The sequence below is a fragment of the Rhipicephalus sanguineus genome, chromosome 9 (genome assembly GCF_013339695.2).
Source record: "Rhipicephalus sanguineus isolate Rsan-2018 chromosome 9, BIME_Rsan_1.4, whole genome shotgun sequence".
NCBI lineage: Eukaryota > Metazoa > Arthropoda > Arachnida > Ixodida > Ixodidae > Rhipicephalus > Rhipicephalus sanguineus.
The window spans coordinates 27,334,445-27,353,690 of record NC_051184.2 but is presented as its reverse complement, the minus strand read 5'-3'; the positions used below and the strand labels follow the sequence as shown (position 1 = coordinate 27,353,690).

At 44.3% G+C, this 19,246-nt stretch overlaps 2 protein-coding genes across 3 annotated transcripts; one reads left to right on the top strand and one right to left on the bottom strand.

Annotated features, from left to right (window-relative positions):
- Positions 1–314: 314 nt before the first annotated feature.
- On the bottom strand, positions 315–3,416 carry LOC119404840 (ribonuclease kappa). The gene is made up of 3 exons (XM_037671517.1): positions 3,253–3,416; positions 2,925–3,084; positions 315–553 (listed from the first exon to the last, which is right to left on the bottom strand). Exons 1-3 carry the CDS (start codon positions 3,322–3,324, stop codon positions 492–494), a joined length of 294 nt encoding a protein of 97 aa, XP_037527445.1. The 5' UTR covers positions 3,325–3,416; the 3' UTR covers positions 315–491.
- A 283-nt stretch (positions 3,417–3,699) lies between these two features.
- LOC119404839 (pleckstrin homology domain-containing family F member 2) lies at positions 3,700–18,269 on the top strand. Of its 2 annotated transcripts, none has more exons than XM_037671513.2 (9): positions 3,700–3,821; positions 6,095–6,159; positions 7,093–7,230; positions 8,472–8,535; positions 10,968–11,096; positions 12,280–12,386; positions 13,135–13,297; positions 15,058–15,197; positions 15,996–18,269. In XM_037671513.2, exons 1-9 carry the CDS (start codon positions 3,806–3,808, stop codon positions 16,194–16,196), a joined length of 1,023 nt encoding a protein of 340 aa, XP_037527441.1. In that variant the 5' UTR covers positions 3,700–3,805; the 3' UTR covers positions 16,197–18,269. The 2 variants fall into 2 exon arrangements, with proteins under 2 accessions (XP_037527441.1, XP_037527443.1); XM_037671515.2 differs by lacking the exon at positions 3,700–3,821 and adding an exon at positions 4,806–4,833.
- Positions 18,270–19,246: the final 977 nt, after the last annotated feature.

The window sequence follows — 19,246 nt, the reverse complement described above, 5'->3', positions numbered from 1 at the left end:
ATTAAACCCACGACCCTGTGCTCCAGAAAGGAGTGCCATAGCTGGTCATTATTGTAACCCACTGCTGCATTTAGTCCATAGGGGCCTGTTCCTTCCTCCACTTGTCAGGTATAATCGAATGGTAAGTATCTTGGATAGATAGGAATTTCCACAAGTGGGCCACAGCAGGAAATTCATGACAGGTCAAGCCATAAACCACGGCGTAAGCAAACTAAGGCAAATTAAAAAGAGGCAGGTCAGCACAATGTGCGCACAAGCTTCAGCGGTACCATGCACTGCCTGTGAAAGTCTAATGAGAACACAGGGAACGTGGATATAACGAAAAACACGTATGTACAGCCTTTATTGTATATTTACAAAGGAGACTAGCAGCTGGGTTTTCTTGGCTATGACCTGCATTAAATCACAACAGACACACTGAAGTTTGAGGCAGTCTTCAGGGGAATGCTTAAACGACACAAGTGACGATTAAAGTGCAAGGAACTACATCTCTAGTAGGCGCGCTGTGCTCTTCTGTTCATGTAGATCTGGTGCACAGATGCTGCCAGCGTCACTGAAAGAGACAGAAAGTTGATGCAAACACTGTCTGAAATTCCTCCCGACACTGCACATGTAGTGATTTAAAAGCTTATTCGATTTCATACACAGCAGGAAATGTTAGGAAGGCTATACGGACTTGCCTTGTAGCTCAAATTTGACACTAAGAAATAATGCATCATGTGTGAGGAAATGATATAGGCATGCTGCCAAGTGATTCGATGCAGCCAATGTTTCATACTGTCAAAAAGTATGAGCCATTCACTGTAGGCTCTGCAGATCTAAGCCCACTCACCAATGAATGAGTAGGATGACATGTTTCTGTGGCCAGTTGTTGCAATGTATGGTCACTGCAGAAAAATATTACCACGAGCCACCATTGGACGGAACGGTCACTTGTGCTAAAACCGTTTTCCATGTTGACAACATCTTTTGCACTTGTGACCAAAACACAGAGTGTCCCATACTGGAAGCACAAAGGGACACGAATGTATCGTGCCATTTGGTGTAACCTTGTATTGACAAGTTCTAGCTGTAGTAATTCATGAAGTGATAATTCCACGTAAAGTGCCGCGGATCATGGACAAGTGCACTCGGATATGCCCTATGGAGTGAGAATTGTGACTGCACCACTGGCATATCCTCCACAGCATTGCCTGCTAAGTATACATGGAACAGTATAACTTCAGAGGAAACCGCTGTTTTAGTACATGCAATATGTGAGCAATAGTCATAGTTTCTTAACGGGAACACACTAGGTAGTACATGGCACAGTGTTGAACCCCGCATGCCACGCAGTACTGTGGTACCCTGGCTTTCTTCCTTCTTTCTGTGTTCCTAAACCATACACGAGCGGAAAAGAACAGCAGAATACGACAGGACAGTTGTGTTGCTGGCAAGGCACGCGATTTTACTCTGACTGCTTCTATAGCTGTGATAGATACAGTGCGTTCACATAAAACTCATGTACCATTATTCAGAAATGCATGCATGCCAAAAGAAGGATTAAGATGAAACAAATGTTAGGTAAGGGTGAAAGTAGAAGACAGAACGGTGAACTTCTCTCTGTTTCCATCTGTGCAACGTGGAGAGTGGTGATGTTATTTGCCACGCATTCATGTGTTCCCTTTCATAAAGGTGACGACTGTACTGTCTACCCCACCACTATTGTAACACTCCCAATTGGGGCGATGTGGGAGGGATATCTGAAGGTAATAAAATGGAATGAAAGTTCCCATCACAGCCAGTAATGTGATTGTTAGAATTTGCAGGGAACACTATCACATAAAATCACCTTATAAAGTGAAGTTCTCGAGCAAGTGCACAAATAAGATTACGTAATCATCACCAGCATGACTACGCTGCAGTGACTAGTAAAGTCTATCCTTGCAATGGTGTGGAAGTGTAGTGCAGCAATACATAATAAATTGCTGAGAATTGCGAGATTATTATTGAGGTAATTAAGCTGCAGTGAATTTACTCGCACCTTTTTGTTGATAGACTGGACTACAAAACCATAAATTGAGCTAACCATTAAAATATGACCATATCTGGGAGACAATTGGTAAAGGTTGTGATAAATACTACAGTGCTCAGAAAACGTTTGCCTAATACATGCAAATGGCAAACTCAAAACTATCCCAAGAGTATTAACTATTTACCAACGTGTGCCCCCTAAAGATGGTTTTCGGCAACACAAGCAGAAATGGGCCAATCGTATTGCGGAATATGCTCGGTAAGCTGCTGTTTTTGTCCCACAGATGTTCATAAACTGTAGCACTCCTGCTGAAGGCCGAACTCCACTATATACAGACTTTGACAAGTACACATGGGCGTCAGGTGTTTCACATCAGTCTCGCAAAAGCGCTGCGCCATTAACGTGTACAAGGCAGAAATTTTGTCACACGTACAGATGATGGCAATGGTACGTAAAATTTACTGCACGCTATTTATTCATAATAAGCAGCATTGCTTATTAATGTTACGAAAGTAACCTCATAAATATATAAATGCCTCGGCTATGAGTCAGAGTAAGAAATTTGCAGTCGGTGCTTTTAGGATCAACACGGCGAATTTACCTAAAGAAAAAAGGGGGAGGGGGGGGGGGGGGGCTGAGCTGACTAAGCATTGTTAGGTTTGTTAGATGCTAGTCACCAGACAGTATGCGTTCCAGCTGCAAAACTTTTGTAATTAACATATAGTGCACAGAAGCGTGCGTAGGCGTTCAAACCCTATTATGCATGTAAATCCCTAAGATAAATTAAGAGAACATGACGGCAAGGAAGCCCAGTTCTTCTGGCAAGCACAAAGCAAAACCTGCCAGGCTAGGCCCATTTTCGATAAGACGATTACGCTAAAGCCGAATACATGCGTGTACCGGTACTCACCGACATACAAACAAGCTGCAATCCAGCAGTTGTACGCCGCCTGGGTGTACCGCCGGTTGGCCTCAGTCAGGAACTCGTGCTTTTTCATGTGTTCCGCCTCGATTCCCAGATCTTCCGCGAAGGCCACGCTGTGCGTGAATAAGAATATGCCCATAATGACCTGAAAGACGAGAGAACGAACCATTAAACGGCGCGATTTGACGGAGTCGGCACTGAATCTCCCAGCAGTCATATGACTTGATGCATCAGGCGAGCAACCACCGCTCCCTTTCGATTCCCGCTTCCGACGGCGCAATAATTGTGCGAGCCACAAAGTACGAAGACTCACCAGCATTATGATGCCCCATACGCTCAATATGGAGCAGCACATGGAAAATTTGGGCCCACAAACTCGAATCATAGCTTGTTTTGCCTTGGCTCAGGTGGAAACGACCACTTTCAGATAGGTTTGTGTACGAGCTGGTGGCGAGAGTAGTTACGAAACCATCGCTAGCCGCACTAGCGTCCTCTAGACGCCAAGCATTTATGAATTATTTTTCCATCTTTAAGTTACGTAATGTAGTCCATCATAAACTGTGTTCCGTAGTTTGTTATTTGTTTGGTGATGATCGTTTACTAACGCCTCAAATTATGGTAGAAATCTCACACGCTGTCTACAACAGCGTTGTGGTGGTCGTAGCAATCATGTTGCGCAACTATATGAATGGCAACAGAAACATTTAATAAGATCCGTTCTGTCCTCACCAAACAGTTTAAATTAAAGCCACGTGAGCCCTATTTTGGTTCAGCTGGCTCATTTTTCTCTATTTAGAGCTCGACGCATTTTGCGATGCGCGACCTCTGCGTTTGAGAGTATCTCACCACTACTGTGAGCTTTCAAGATGGTTGACAGTCTCGGTAAGTCACTGCTTCTCCTTGCTGTTTTGCGTGACAAAGAAACTGTCACCCGGCATGACGATCGTGTCGTGTCATCGTTCGCGAGTTGGATGTTTCCTAGACGCGTTCAACCATTTGTTGTCGGCTACCTGTGTTTAGTGCGTCAATGTGCAGTAGATGATCCGAAGGTATGCGCGGTACGCCCACAATGTCAAGTCTATCGGCCGCAGCGTGAGAGTTTATAAATAACTTCTTTGTCGGGGTACAAAAAAATGCAGCTGTTTCGCCGATTGCGATTCCTCCGTATCTCGCTGTACCAAAATGAAAATTGTTGCTCTAGAAAGGCTTAAATGCGTTTCTACGACACGGCAGATATTCCGTGCAGTTGTGAATGGAAACTGGTCAGCCAGCCCCCTTCTGGCTCGCTCTGGGAGCGTGGTAGAAAAAACAACAAAACAAAGAGGAATAATGCAAACTCCTTCGTCTTGTGCAAGAGCTCGCGTTGCTGAACAGGAGGATCTCCTCCGTTGCTGACACGACGCAGATAAGTTCGTTGAGCGTTTTGTGTTCGCTGTAACGCAGTAGTGTTCACATCCCCCCAGTCTTGCTTATGACTCACTACGATTACTACGAAGTGTAGCGCTTGTGTCAACGCCGCTTGAAGGGCAGCTTTGTCTTATCGGAAGTCGGAAACGTGGGCAGTAGTCATGCCTTCGTTTTATGCGTGATGACTTACGAGCTACTGCAGTTACGCACCACGCGTCACGCTGTCATTTGGTGTAAGCGATACGTTTTGGTGCTCGCCGCTAGTTCGGGCCGCTGCTTTGGCCGGCGTGTTCATCTCGCGTCGTACCTTTCAAGGGCACAGCTGATTGAATTTAAGGGTCGATGTCGCGTTGGCAAAATACAGAAACGTCGTGAACGAATCTAGTACTTCCACTTTAGCGTTGTCGAGGAAGTGCGACGCGTGATTACCCGATATTGCGAAACCGTTCGTGGAAACTGCACGCTTTTCTTGTTATGGGCTCGTGCGGTAAGTAGCCGGCTTAAGCTAGGACCGCGATTAATCTAAAACGCGGAGATGTTTATTATTTGTTTTGCCAGTTTAGCTGGAAGTTCAATGAATAGGTTACAATTTTTTAGTATCGTTGTCGTAATCGTTTCGTGACCTGGGGGCGTGCTCTTTCATTGTGAAGGTGCCTTGGCCACTCTGTGCAATCTCTGCTCAGTTTTTACTCGCTAAATGTTGTATTGTTGCCATTTAGACAACAGAAGCAAGTGATGTAAAAACTAATAACTTGCTAATTTAATTGTCTGAAAATTTGGCGTTCTTGGCATGGTGAAACCAAGGTTTTAAGTCTTGGAGGTATATATCAGTTTTGACTAACCTACTGTCCATTAATTCTCCAGTTTGAATTAACCAAGATTCACATACACTAATGATATATGTATCATCAGGCAGTTAAACCATTCTGGCTATAACCTGAGGATGAGCTTTGCTGACAAAACCACACTGCAGCTAACTCCTGTGCACCCGTGCTTTGAAACAGTTCCTGAGAGATATCGAGGTTGAAGTTCGCCTCTGTTACGATGGCACAAAAATGAGCAAACGCAATTAACCGATGCATCTTTCACAAAGTTTTCTTTGAGTTGGACAGCAGAATACTTGCCTCGTCATTCTTACATTGTCACCAACCATAGCATTAGGTAGCATGCCTTTTTGATGCTCCTTGCCCGACTGTAAAGCAAGTTTTAGAATTATTAGGCTGTGCACAGCATTGTGTGTTGCTTGCAAACGAGGATCTTACAGGTAGGCAGAATGTTGCGAAAAGCGAATATGCTATCTTGCTGTTCACTTCTGAGACAGCTGCTAAGTTGCTACATGAAAGGTTGTTTATATTGAATAGCTGCTAGTCAAAGCTCCATAGACATTTTATCTACTCAACTGTATGTTACGCTCATGGCAAAATGCTAATATTCTTACCAGGATTAGAAAGCCAAACAGTGTAATTATACATCTACAAAGTTTCATTTGAAAACCCTTAGAAAGAATGACAATTTGACTATTTGATTTCATTACTAACATGACTATTTGATTTCAATAGGCGCTGTTTTCAGACTCTTAAAAATATGCAAATTCTGTTTGGAAATACACGACGAGGTTTTCTTTTGTTCCTTCTGCCATGTAGTCTGCAGCATGTAAGCTTTTGTTTAGCACGTTCTTTAACATGTCATGCGCGTATGATTGTCATAAAAGAGCAACACACATAATGAAAATTGTTCCCTTTCTACAGTCAACACCCGGGCGAATGCCAAGCGGATTGCAAACATTGAGAATTGCTTTGGGAGCTCCGGCCAGGTATGACATTTCCTTCCGCCTTTGCTCTGTGTGTATTTCGCTGACTTATATTACCTCAAAATCCCGGGGACCTTCGAATTACCCGAAGTTCAAGTTACCCACAATTCTGAGTGACGTCGGGTGGCAAGAATGCCCGCACGAGTGCATGGTCGATATTGAAGCCGTGAGTGGAGAGTCTACGGGAGCAGATCAGTAGCAAAATCTTGTACCGCTAGTTGCCAACATGCCATCATCAGCCTGACTGCACCCACTACAAGGCAAAGGCCTCTCCCACATTTCGCCAATCAACCCGGTACTGTGTTTCCTGCGACCACGTTAACCCCGCAGACTTCCGATGTCACCTGCCCACCTGACTTCCTGGCCCCTCCTCCCGTGCTTGCCTTCTCTTGGAATTCAGTTTGTTACTCTTAGTGACGAGTGGTTATCTTGCATACGCAATACATGTATGCTAGCATAAATATAGATGTGGCTCGCGTTGACTACAGTTCATGCCTTGTGGATGTCATCTTGTCAGATGAGTTTGCCAGCGATGTTTCAGCTTCGAGAACAAAAAAATTTTGAAATAAAAGCCTTGTTCAACACAAGAAGCTTCTGAAGTAGGGTATGTATCTGGGCTTGTTGGTTCATGATTACATGTGGAAAAATAGCGCTAGAAACACTGGACAAGAAAGGCACCGTGGTCTGTGTCCTTTCTTGTCCCGTCTTTTTAGCGCTGTTTGTCCACTGGTAAGCTTCTTAAGTATCGTTATTACGTTGATTAATCATCTTAGACACAGCGAGCGAAGTACTGGTGACTATGGAACGGATGTCTTCACTCTGTTTGCCCATTCTGTGGACTCTGAATTTTTGCAATAGATGGCACACATTTAGAAGCATATGCAGTGCTATTGTGGGTTCACCATAAATAACGGCTATCCTTTTTTTTTTCTTCAGCCACTGGCTGCCCATGGCCGCGTACTTGTGGGAGAGGGTGTCCTCACGAAAATGTGCCGGAAGAAGCAGAAACCGAGGCAGTTCTTTCTCTTCAACGACATACTCGTGTACGGCAACATTTTGATCAACAAAAAGAAGGTGAGTCGTCGTATTTGCCTCGAACTTCGACGAACACTGCCAGCGCCTTTAAGCTGTACTTCGAGCAATTAAGAATTCTGGACTCACCTTGAACATTCTATGGCTACGGCTGAGACTTGCTTGATGCCCAAGTACTGCGCTAGTAATGCTACTACTTGTAGCAGCACTTATGTAAATGCACCCATTCCCCCCCACCCCCCCAACCATGTATGTTGTGTTGCCCTTCTGTTAGATGTGTGACCTTGATGGGTTTCCGGTTGTACGCAGCCTCATATCGCACCTCCTGAGAATGTGATATCTTGTATTGCATATTGTGGCACAGATTGGCTTTAACCTGACTGCAAAATGAATAGTCATTTTCAATTTGCTCACTGTAAGGCTCATGCTAGTGCTATAAGAATTTTTGTGCTGTTCAGTGCTATTGACCCTTTCGCTTTTCTCTAACGTCGGCCTTGGAGTAAATCTTGCAGTTTTTCCCACTGAGACTGTGTGCTGAATTCAGTGAGCAAAAAAAAGGATGGATGCTAGTGACAGGAGTTTGTCCATGTAGTAAATTTGTCTCAAATTTTAGACACCTTTTCTTAGTGCAGGATCGTGGTTTTACAATTCAAGTTCACCATAAATTAAACAACAAATTTCATGTGTTAATCTTGAGTCATTATGCAGTTTTCTTTTGTCTAAAAAAACTACTGAGACTTTTTACACATCGAAACAACCTTAAAAATGCACTTCTTGCTTCGCCGTGTGGGACTGATGATGCACGTGACTAGAAGTATCTTTGGGCTGCAGGCTTGCTGTATTGTCTGCATGAGAATGTCTAAATCTAGCGACTCAATTTTTCACAGAGCAGCGTTGTATATTTGTAATTGAACAGGCATGTCTGGTGTCTGGGTTTCATGGGGAAGTCAATTGGCTGCCCTGCATACTGTGACAAGGTGGTCTTGGTTAAGGGTACACATTTTTTTTTACGGGTTTCTTTCTCCTGTTCCTGTGATGCTTTTTTTTTTCTTGGCATGCTAGTGCGTAGTACTTGCAACTTCTGAACATAGTAGTGCTGAAGTTCATGAGAGTAAAGGATTGTGGGTGTATATGCGAAACTGCTTGAGCACGCACGCCTTGCTTGAACTGTGAACAAAGTGCAGCAGTGTTATCATGCGGTGCTTTTGTTTCGCTGTGTCGCATACTGGCAGAACCATTACCGCTTGCCTATAGTTAAAACATTCATTTCTTCTTCTAAACAGTACAACAAGCAGCACATCATTCCATTAGAAGAAGTAAAGCTGGACAACCTAGGGGATGATGGAAGTAAGTGAAAAACTTGTTCCTTCGTATACACAAGTAATATGAGTTACTTTGCCTGCTGGTAAAGCAGGAATGCATGCCTCCGATGTTTCATTGTAATTGCTTTCTCTTAACGGGGGACACATACTGTAGTCTTTAAAGGGTTACTGACACCAATTTCTGAAGGGGAGTTTACTCTGCCATAAAAGTCTGCGGAATACAGATATGGCTCTGAGCAAGTTTGAAGCTCAGGAAATGCTGATAAGCTATTTTATATTGACATTAACATCGATTTTCACGTGCCGCACCTACTCGCGTCGAAACTATCGTGACGTCGGGCTACAGTGTAAATTCTGGTGACTTCACACACCAGCATGACTAGTTGCGATGACATCAGGTACCAGAACTTTCAGAATGGCTGCTTGTGCATCACTTATGGAGTGACGGAGCAGAGCGGCCATGGAAATGTCGCACTACCTTGCACGAGCACTTGTTGTCATGTGCTACCTTGCTGTGACGTCAGGGTACAGTAGGAACCAAAACTAGCTTTGAAAAGCATGCTGTAATTACCTTTTCAGGGTGTACTCATGCTTAGCAGTACATTTTCTAGGCTCTTGATGGTTTGGCCTTTCATTTGGCACAAAGAAACAACTGAAAATTTTCGCATCAGTAGCCCTTTAACTACACAGATAAGAAACGTGTTATAGACAAACAGCAAAATGAAGCAGTGTTACAGCGGACCACCCTTACAAAAATGTATGTACACAGTCTATAGACTGTATAAAAATGGGTTTAGACAGTCTATAGACTCTCTAAATCTATTTTTGTAAGGGCAGGATCATGTGAATCCTCATAATTCGAGTCTTTCATTCACTAGAACAAATAAGTGAGTGCCCATTCAATTGGCTAATGGTGGATTCTACTGATGGGTTAATAACTCTGGCTTCGCGTGTTGCACAGGTCATTTTGGATCATGTGTTTTGTGCAATCTGTCTTTGCCGCAGGGGCACGGGTTTGGTCAGAACTGACGGGTGAATCGCAGGTTTCTTGCATCTGCTGCGAGGAACGGGAGGACTTCGGTTTTTTCAAATGCGTTCAGATATGTTTCAACCACGTGCTATGCATTCAGCATCATCTCCGCGATAGCGTTCATGTCGATTCTTGCAAATTGAAAGTCGTATAGTTGAGTCGCACACACTCAGCGGTGGCTTCTCTAGCCATGACAGTAAGCTGAGTGAAACAGTGAGACCATCCTTTCACAACTGATAAGCGCGAGCAATGGCGTCTACTGTGATGTGGCAAGAAATATTTTTTTTTTCCAGTGTAGGAATTAGGATTTGTTCAATACACTCACTCACTCAGCGATTCAGGCTGCTACTCCAGACATAGCAGCAGAATTCACCATGAGGGTGGCATAATTTAGGATAATATATACAGTTGAACCCGGACATGTCGAACCTGAAGGGGACTGCAAAAGAGTTCTATATACAGGTAATTCAATATATAAAGTATTTCAGATATCAAAAATATATTCAAGGAAATCTTACAGCTGTTTGATATACACAGCAGTTTGTCATATGTGGGTTCAATACATGCGTGTTCAACTGTATATGTAAATTTGGAGTTATGTGTGGAGCAGAGCAGAGATGTGAACAGCTCTGCTTGGAATTTGAAGTAAATCCGGTTAGTACTTTTAAGGTGTCAGCCTACTGTGCAAGCTTGCGTTCACATTTAAGCTTGTGGACGGGTGTAGGTAGTCTGGTTGTTGACTCCTTGCTTATATGTGTGAGAACACCTTTTTATGCTGTACCCTATGAAGTACACATCTAGTGGTAGCTGCTTCACTTAGATGGCAATTTGTTGACATGAATTGGACAACAGGTATTAGTTGCAGCGAAGGCAAGTCTCTATACTGAAGCTGGTTGCAGGCTGAGGCTTCTGTTGCTTCTTATCGGTATACCTCCATTCTGTGGTTCACGGTGCACTTTCGATCGTGATTAAGCCTGAGCGGGATAGAACTTCTCAATCTCGATTAGCTCCCTTTCGTAGCTTGCTCAAAGCAGCTTCAGTGCATACTGTAGTATGACAGACGTGACACAAGACGAAGCACTCAGTCCGTGTGCTTCATCAGTCTGATGTCACATGTGTTGTGCTACAATATACTATTTTCGGTCAATATGAACTACTCCAATTTTCTGTTCTAAGATTGAGAATTTCGGTCCCAGTCTGTATTGATCACAATCTGTCATGCCCAGTGTGACGGGGACGCAAATTTGGCCGTTCAAGCCTCCACCCATTTTCCTGCGACATTTCTATTTTGTTCGAGTATTAGTGGACGAATGAGTATTAGTGGACCACACAAGGGCATGAGGTGCAGTTATTGGTCGTTGTGCATTGTCACAAGAGGCTGACCATGTCATGGATGGTCTTGACAGTTCCGTGTCTCAACGTTTCAGCTGGGCTAAAGAATGGCTGGCTCATCAGGACCCCGACAAAGTCCTTCGCCGTCTATGCAGCAACTGCGACAGAGAAGACTGAGTGGATGGCACACATCAACAAATGCGTTGAAGACACTATAAGGAAAAGTACGTAAGCTTGCCCTTGTACTTGGTGTTGCTTGAATCTTTTCATTAGTGCGCTCTGTTTTTTCAACCTATCTGGATAAACAGTACTTCCGTGACAATGAATAATTATTTAACGCTGTTTTGTTGCCATTTTTTTGTACTTATCAACATGTAATTTTCTGACAGGAGGCCCCCTTTCAGCCTTGTTCTATGGGACCTCCTCCTGTATATTCTACCCTCATTGTGTTTATATCTTTGGTACGAATAAAAAAATTCTTGAATTCTTGAACACACACAGGGCAACTGCAATAGGAGAAAACATGGGAAAACGTAGGAACTTTTGGTAAATATGTCAGTCCTTGAAAAATACGTAGAAGAATGAGAAAGTTTTCACTCCGGTTGCTCTTAATCGGGAAAATTGGTGCCTGCAGTGGTTATGGCGAAGCTACATGGCAGAATTTGGAGGAAACTTAGGCAGAATTTGGAGGAAATTTAAAACTGACCCTATGCAGTCTGCAAACAATGCTTTTTTTCTTCTCATTTTGCAACAATTGTGAGCTTGGCAATGTGAATGGAATTCCACGAAATGCACGTTTCAGTCCAGCATGATGATGCATTCCCTTGGCTTACAGCTAATTGGTAGTAGTCACCGAAAATTTCGGGTTTGCGTAGCAACGTGGCAAGCTATAAACCATCACATTTTCTTCGCACCTGAACCTCCTAGTGTCGTGAACAGTGAGGGGATTCTGTTAAAAGCAGTTGGTATTAAGCTGGAAAATTGGGGTAATGCCGATGTAGTGCTCTGGTGATGTTGCTAACACTTGTATACTTATTATAGCACAATTGTCATTGCATATCGCTGCATATGTGTATTATCTTGTATGTATGTATAATATATAATCACTCACAATGAACTGTTTCAGCAATGCCAAAAAGACCCCCTTTTCTCTCTAGTGTTGAATTAACCACAGAACAAAATGTGCTTTTGATAAGACATCAGCTGGCAAACTAGCACTTTTTGATGATGAAACTCAAGGAAAAAAAAGAAAAAAGCACTGCCACTACAGCTTACTGGAAGAAACTCTCGAAAACTGCATGGCCTAGAATGTGTGGTTTAGACGCTGCAGTGTCTCGGAGGCGGAAGGACGTTAAAGGTGGGCTCATCCTCATGAGCGTTCTTGTATTTTGCTCTGTGCATGGACAGCCGGGAAGTATCCTACCAAGGAGCATGCTGCCGTGTGGGTTCCCGATGCCGAGGCCGGCTACTGTATGCACTGCCGAAAGACCCAGTTCACCATGCTCAACCGTCGGGTACGTTTTGTCACTTTTCTGAAACATCCTCCTTTCCTACACTACCCGCCACTTGAGAAATGGGCAGCTGGATTGATTCTTTCGCGGTGGGTGTCTCGTTTTCTACACAAAAGGGGTTGTGCTATCAAGAACAAAAGCACGGAGTTGACTGATATCCGTTTCCTCTGTGTAGTGATAACATCTGTGCTGTCAACTGTCTCTGTAGATTCTGATGCTGCTGTAAAGGTTGGGGATAGATTTGCAAGTAAGGGCCAAACAATAAATATGTAGACTTAGAATTTTTTTTTCATGCCTGCAATGGTGGCAAAGAACTGAAATAGAAGAGATTTTTTTTAAAAGGACACTGAGTGGAATTGGAGTGACAGAAAATGGGGATTATAGTTTTTTTTTCCAATTTTGGGGCAAACACTGCACACTTGTCTGTTTTAGTACTTAGAAGCATTGCTAAAATGTATAGGGCAGTATCTCCGTGCAGAAAGCAAACGCAGAGGTTCTTGAAGGCACCTTGTACTTTAGGGACGGTAGCCATCAATTACAGGGACCCATGTTATGTGAACCCATAATGACACGGAACAGCTACATGGTAGTTACATGGCAGTGAGAGTTGCGTGGATCCAAGGACCCATTATTGTCCATTACATGGGCCCATAATCACAGCAGTACCTTGCCACCTACCTAGCACTGGACTGTAGCAGGTGTGCTGCTGCTTCGTCGCACATTTTACCCGCTTGTTCCATGCGTGTTGCAGCACCACTGCCGCAAGTGTGGTACGGTGGTCTGTGGCCCGTGCTCCAACCGCAAGTTCCTGCTGCCGGCACAGTCCAGCAAGCCTCTGCGAGTGTGCCTCACCTGCTACGACGCTTTGTCGAGGGCGTCCATCTTGGAGTCGACCACGGGTGGCATGGCGAGAGGTGAGTGTGTGCTTATCACAGCGATGCTTAGTCTACCCTATGTCATCGTTGTAGTAGTAGTAGTAGTAGGCATCATGCAGGTCATGTGACCTGAGAGGCAAGAGTGAGGCTTGGTGGAAAGGCGGAAATAAGTGCGCCTCACCAAGAGTGGCAAGAGAGATGCTTGCCCGGATGGGAAAGGTGTACGACGATACCTCGCCAAACTTTCTTGGCGAGGCGAGGTTGTGACGCACGCAGTGCTGCATTGTCTGTTCTCGCACACAGCATTACAATGGTTGTAGCCATGGTGGAATGCTGCTATAGTGACTTTGCATGTCATGCACAGCAGCAACGCTTTCGACACTGCTTGCGTTCCAACACAGCCGCAATAATGATATGCCTTTTGGGCGAGTGGGCGGGTGGAATGGGCCACAGCCGCACCGGAACGCTACCGTAGCGTTCAAGCGCAGCTGTGAATGAGCACATCGTCTCGCAGGATCCACATGGCTTAACCTGAAGAACAAAGAAACAAAGGAACCCTTATTGAAAACTTTTGCCAAAACTTGGGAGCAATATTTAATGCCTGACGAAAGGGGCGACAGCTTTGCAGTCCGATGGTTTTCACGGCGTAGAATTGGCTGAATTTTTTTTTTATCTCAGTGAGTGCGGAGGTTTGGCCTTGTTGGGAAGAAGAGCCAGAACATTTGGTGTAGTGTTAAGGTATGGATGAAGCAAATGTACCGCATTTTCGGAGCACTAACTTCAGCAAGCAGTTTGTGCGAGTAGTAACTGTGCATTTTCGGATTCACGGGCACTGCCATCTTGGGGTTTTACAGGAATGAGTTCTGTGCACTGTATGTCGCGGCATGAAATGAACAAGGTCACGAGACACCAAATGCATCTGTACTGCTATTTTCGTGGGTATGAGTCTTCTGTAGTATCGTTTATTTATTCAATATGCAAAATGGCAAGCTTAACAGCCGAAAAGTGGTGGAATAGAAAGGCATCCATAAAAATAGTCTATATACAATTTAAGCACTTGTAATAATACAGTAGCCCTGTAAAAAGGTAATCTTAATATCAATAGCCATATCAGGCCATACCATACTGCATCAGGATTATTAATAATTTATTGCTTAGCATTTTCGTACTGTGGCAACCGTGAGGCCGCCACAGTAAGAAAAAAAATACAAATTGAATGAAAAATCGTCTTCCATAAAATTAGTTTCACAGGTTTTCAAAGCGCAGTTCCTTCCTGGCACGTAATGTGGATTCGATGATTGGAGACACAGATAGTGAGAATAGATTTGCACATAACATTAGGAATCAAAGGCATTGGGATTGGTGCTGTGGTTGAGTGAAAGTTAGTATTGGCCTTTATAATTCATTATTAGCTGAGTCATTTCCCATTCTTTAGTGTATTTAGTGTACACATGAATCGTGAACATTTGCTCTGTCTTGTCCTCAGCTCGTCAGCTCGACCTTTGACTATCAAGGCAACAAGCTTTGTGTTAGTGTACAGGTTCTCTGTCCTGATTTCTTTCTTGCTTGTGTGTATGAATGCCCATGGACATTTTTTTTTTGCATTCTTTGTGTTTCTTGCGTCTAAGCTACAAGAAATGTTAGGAGCCATCTGCAAGTTAGTGAGTGTTGGTGGTTTAGGAGCTGTGCGAGTTTGTGAGCATTTGATATTTTTGAGTCTGTGAAACAACAACAAATTGCTGTGGCCGTGAATTAGTCTTTGGCTCTCGGTTCAAGAGGTTCCTTGCTAAACTCCGCAGTTCAACAAAAGGTGGACAAGCCAGTCACTGGGGCGGATTCTTCCGGGGACGATGATTCGGACTACGACGACGATGACAACAGACAGTCGACAGACAATGGGCTGTCCAAGGATATGGATGGCCTGACATTCGACGAGAAGGTGCCTATGCAGTCCTTGCCAAATGCTTGTGCAGTTTAAGAGCGTGTGACTTCTTATTTGCTTAAGAGGACGTTGTCTCGGGATTTCCTTATTCTAATGCAGGTTGAATCGTGATGAGAAGGAGAAATTGACAAACACTCGTTTGTAGCACGAAACCACAAGGAAATCCATATGGATTTCTGAGAAAGAAAGCTTCTTAGTTGCTGAAAAATTCATCCTGGTTTGGGGATCGAACCCGGGACCAAAGCCTTTCCGGGGTGGTCACTCAACCAATTGAACTAACCAGGAAGCTAGCGATTGGCAGTGTGAGGGTGAATTAATTGACAACCTGAAGCACATGGACACAGGATATTGCAAATGATTTCTGCGGATTCCTGCAAGGGTTAAGAAAGTGTTAAGAAACAGAAATTGACAACCACCCGTTTGTAGCACAAAGCCGCAAGGAAATCCTTTTTAACCCTTCTGCTACCTTGCAGGATTCCGCAGAATCGATTTGCAATATTACAGGAGTCGTGAGAATGTGAAATCTTAACTTGATAGATACTGTGCCACTCTGTGCACACTTCGTTTTGTGTGTCAACTTTGTCAGTCGTCTGTTGCGCTGTTCTTACATTCATTCTGTGCACACCTAGGGTTGCGACTTGAAGGTATCAGAAATGCGGCATACAATGAAAAAAAAAAAAAAGTGTGCCTAATAGTTGACTATTGTTTCGGGTTGATATTAAGTCATAAACAAAAAAGTGCATATTGCTCACTCGTGAGAGGGTCAACCTCAATCTGCACTTCTCTCCCTCGCAGCCTACATTCTACGGAGACATGATGGAAGCCAAGAGCCCAGAAGTGGAACTCGCCGAAGAAGCCAAAGCAGTGACGGTGTCACCCGAGCCGGAAGAGTCAAACAGCTTGCAAGACACATCGCCCACTTACGAGAACACAAAGAGGGAAGCCCCCGCAGTGGACCCCATGGCTGGGGGAGAACCCCACCCTGACGGACACTGAGGGCACCCATTCGCCGTTCGAATGCCGCAATCCCGCCTGCTCTGGGACATACTTGTCGTCCGAAGGTGCTTTCTCCACTGTTGGGATCACTCGTGCACTTGTTGCCGTGGTGCTGGCTTCCTGCGTTTGTACGGCTGCCTTTATCTGATATGGGCCATCCAGGGTTTGGAATTATTCTTTCTTGGTTCCCCAAAATATCTGCAAAGTCGCACTGTGAAACTGCCCCATTGCATGAAAGCGCAGTGTTGCTTCCGTGCAATACAATGCTGATCTTTGAAGCTGCATCCCTTGCGAACTAGATAGGCGACTCTTCTAGTACATCAGATGCTGCGTCGTTCATCTCCAGTCATGATTCTTCGTTTTCTCGGGTGCTTCTGGTTTGATTTACAATGTGGCTCTTCCATCTTATGATTTTGAGTAATATAAGGGAGACACATCTGCGAGTATTGTTGCATGCTATTATTTTCACGAAATGAAATGCAAGAGGGATACTCCCATGTGTGCAGTTGTTTGAGAGTGCCATGGTGTGTTGATATGAACGTGATGATGAACTTCGTGGTCTGAGTGTGCGAGCCAAAATTATGTAGACAGTGGAAACGAAAGGATGCGTGCTATCCATAAATTGATGCATTTCATTGTGATTCATGTGGTACGTCTTGAACATCCAAGCTATGCCGTATGAACTGAAGGCATACTCTGCTTTATAAAGCTCTTCATAGCTTGTTGCATTCTCCAAATGTCTATAAGATGGGACCACTTGGCAGTGTGGCTATACACGGTAGTTTCATGCGTTACACGAATTCACGGCCACGAGAGCTTGTTCTAAAAACAATTGGAAGCCAATATGGCGAGAAATTGGCATGGCATGGTGCAATAGAAGTGGTATGGCACCACCTGTTCCTAGCATAACTAAAGCAGTATTAGCATTCTTTAGCATAGTGTGAATGTGTGTACTGGAAGACACATTTGAGACTGGTAATGACGTCCTTTGACGTTGAAATCAATATACGATACAATAACGTGCCCATGCATGCCACAGCCCCTTCCTTTAATAATAGAAAGGTGTGGGAATATCTTAGCAATTACTATCTTGCCATCCATGTCTAAGCTGCAATAAGAGTTCTGGGCTGTTATTTTGTAGCAATGCCTTTTCGTGCTTTTTGTCCCTAGCCAGCCGTCAGAGAGATGATCTGCTCACATTATCGATGGGATCAGGTGATTGTGAGCGATGAATGATAATACTGGCATAGAATTGTGTATAACATATCGCTACAAAATACTGTCCTCGCACACTTTTAGCGTGGCGTCACGGGATGTTGCTGCTCGTTCTAATTTTCGCATCCACGTCTTCCAGTATTTCGGTGCAGGTTCTACACTGTGGGAATGAAAACACTCTCGTCGTAGTGCTCGTTCAGTTGCAAAGGCTTTGCAAAGCTCGTTCGGCTGCTGACGGTGAGCGTAATGTACTTCATATGAGATAGACAGCATGCTGTCATGCTGCGCACAACTTCGCACCAAAACTCGTTTGCTGCCAACTACAATACTAAGTGCCTGCTGTTAAAGCAGAGCTTCATCCTGACGTGATTAGGATGGAGGCAACTTTGGTAGCTGCCCACTGTTAAACAGGCTGCATGCGTGAAGAGATGTGCTTTTGATGTGCCTGTAGCAGCACCCTTTTCCACCGGTAGTTCAAAAAGTGCAGCTTTTACTAAGTTGAGATTCGAACATCCACTTCTATCGTCAGAGTAACATCATTCTCTTGTTTTGTTCTTTCGTGCATATGCATTTCTTTGTCAAATTAAGCTTTGTGTTAGTGAATAGATGCAACGCTCGTGTTGCTTGTACAGGGCCGCATTTTTTAAATTTGCAAATGTACGAGAGTGTCCTCGCAAGGCTTTCCTGTTGTGCTTAGATGAGGTGTTAGCGCTTGTTTATGTCAATTCAGGCTCGGGTGTCACAGGAATGTTCAGGCCGTAGATGTGTGCCAGCGATACGCTTTTACTAAGAACTGCATCGTGTGGAGTGAAGGCCTGGGAGAAGTCAATTGCATGGGGTTTGCACTTTCACTCTTCTTCCACGCCAACTTTTTCATGTAAAAATTAGGGGTGTGCGAATATTCGAAATTTCGAATATTTTTCGAATAGTGATTGCTATTCGATTCGATTCGCACTGAAATTTTACTATTCGAACTATTCGAACTTCCCAAAGACAAATGCAGTCAACGTCCCGTTGAAAGTGACCCCTTCAGATTTTCAATATGCTTCACCTCATTACACTCTCGTATTGCGGCAAAGCTGCCTTTCAAGCTCCGTTACGGTCGAACTTAGCCAAGAGACAAAGTCCGGTTGGAAATGGTCTCTAGAATTTCAATATGCTTCACCTCATCACACCCCCGTATTGCGGCAAAGCTGCCTTTCAAGCTCCGTTACGGTCGAACTTAGGCAAAAGACAGTCAACGTTTGATTGGAAGTGGTCCCTAGATTTTCAATATGCTTCACCTCCTCACAGCCCCGTATTGCGGCAAAGCTGCCTTTCAAGCTCCGTTACGGTCGAACTTAGGCAAAAGACAGTCAACGTCTGATTGGAAGTGGTCCCTAGATTTTCAATATGCTTCACCTCCTCACACCCCCGTATTGCGGCAAAGCTGCCTTTCAAGCTCCGTTGCGGTCGAACTTAGCCAAGAGACAAAGTCCGGTTGGAAATGGTCTCTAGATTTTCAATATGCTCCACCTCATCACACCCCCGTATTGCGGCAAAGCTGCCTTTCAAGCTCCGTTACGGTCGAACTTAGGCAAAAGACAACGTCTGATTGGAAGTGGTCCCTAGATTTTGAATATGCTTCACCTCCTCACACCCCCGTATTGCGGCAAAGCTGCCTTTCAAGGTCCGTTACGGTCGAACTTAGCCAAGAGACAGTCAACGTCCGTTTGGAAGTGGTCCCTAGATTTTCAGTATGCTTCACCTCCTCACACCCCCGTATTGCGGTAAAGCTGCCTTTCAAGCTCCGCTACGGTCGCAAATGTATTAACTCAAGAAAACGCTGGTTCCAA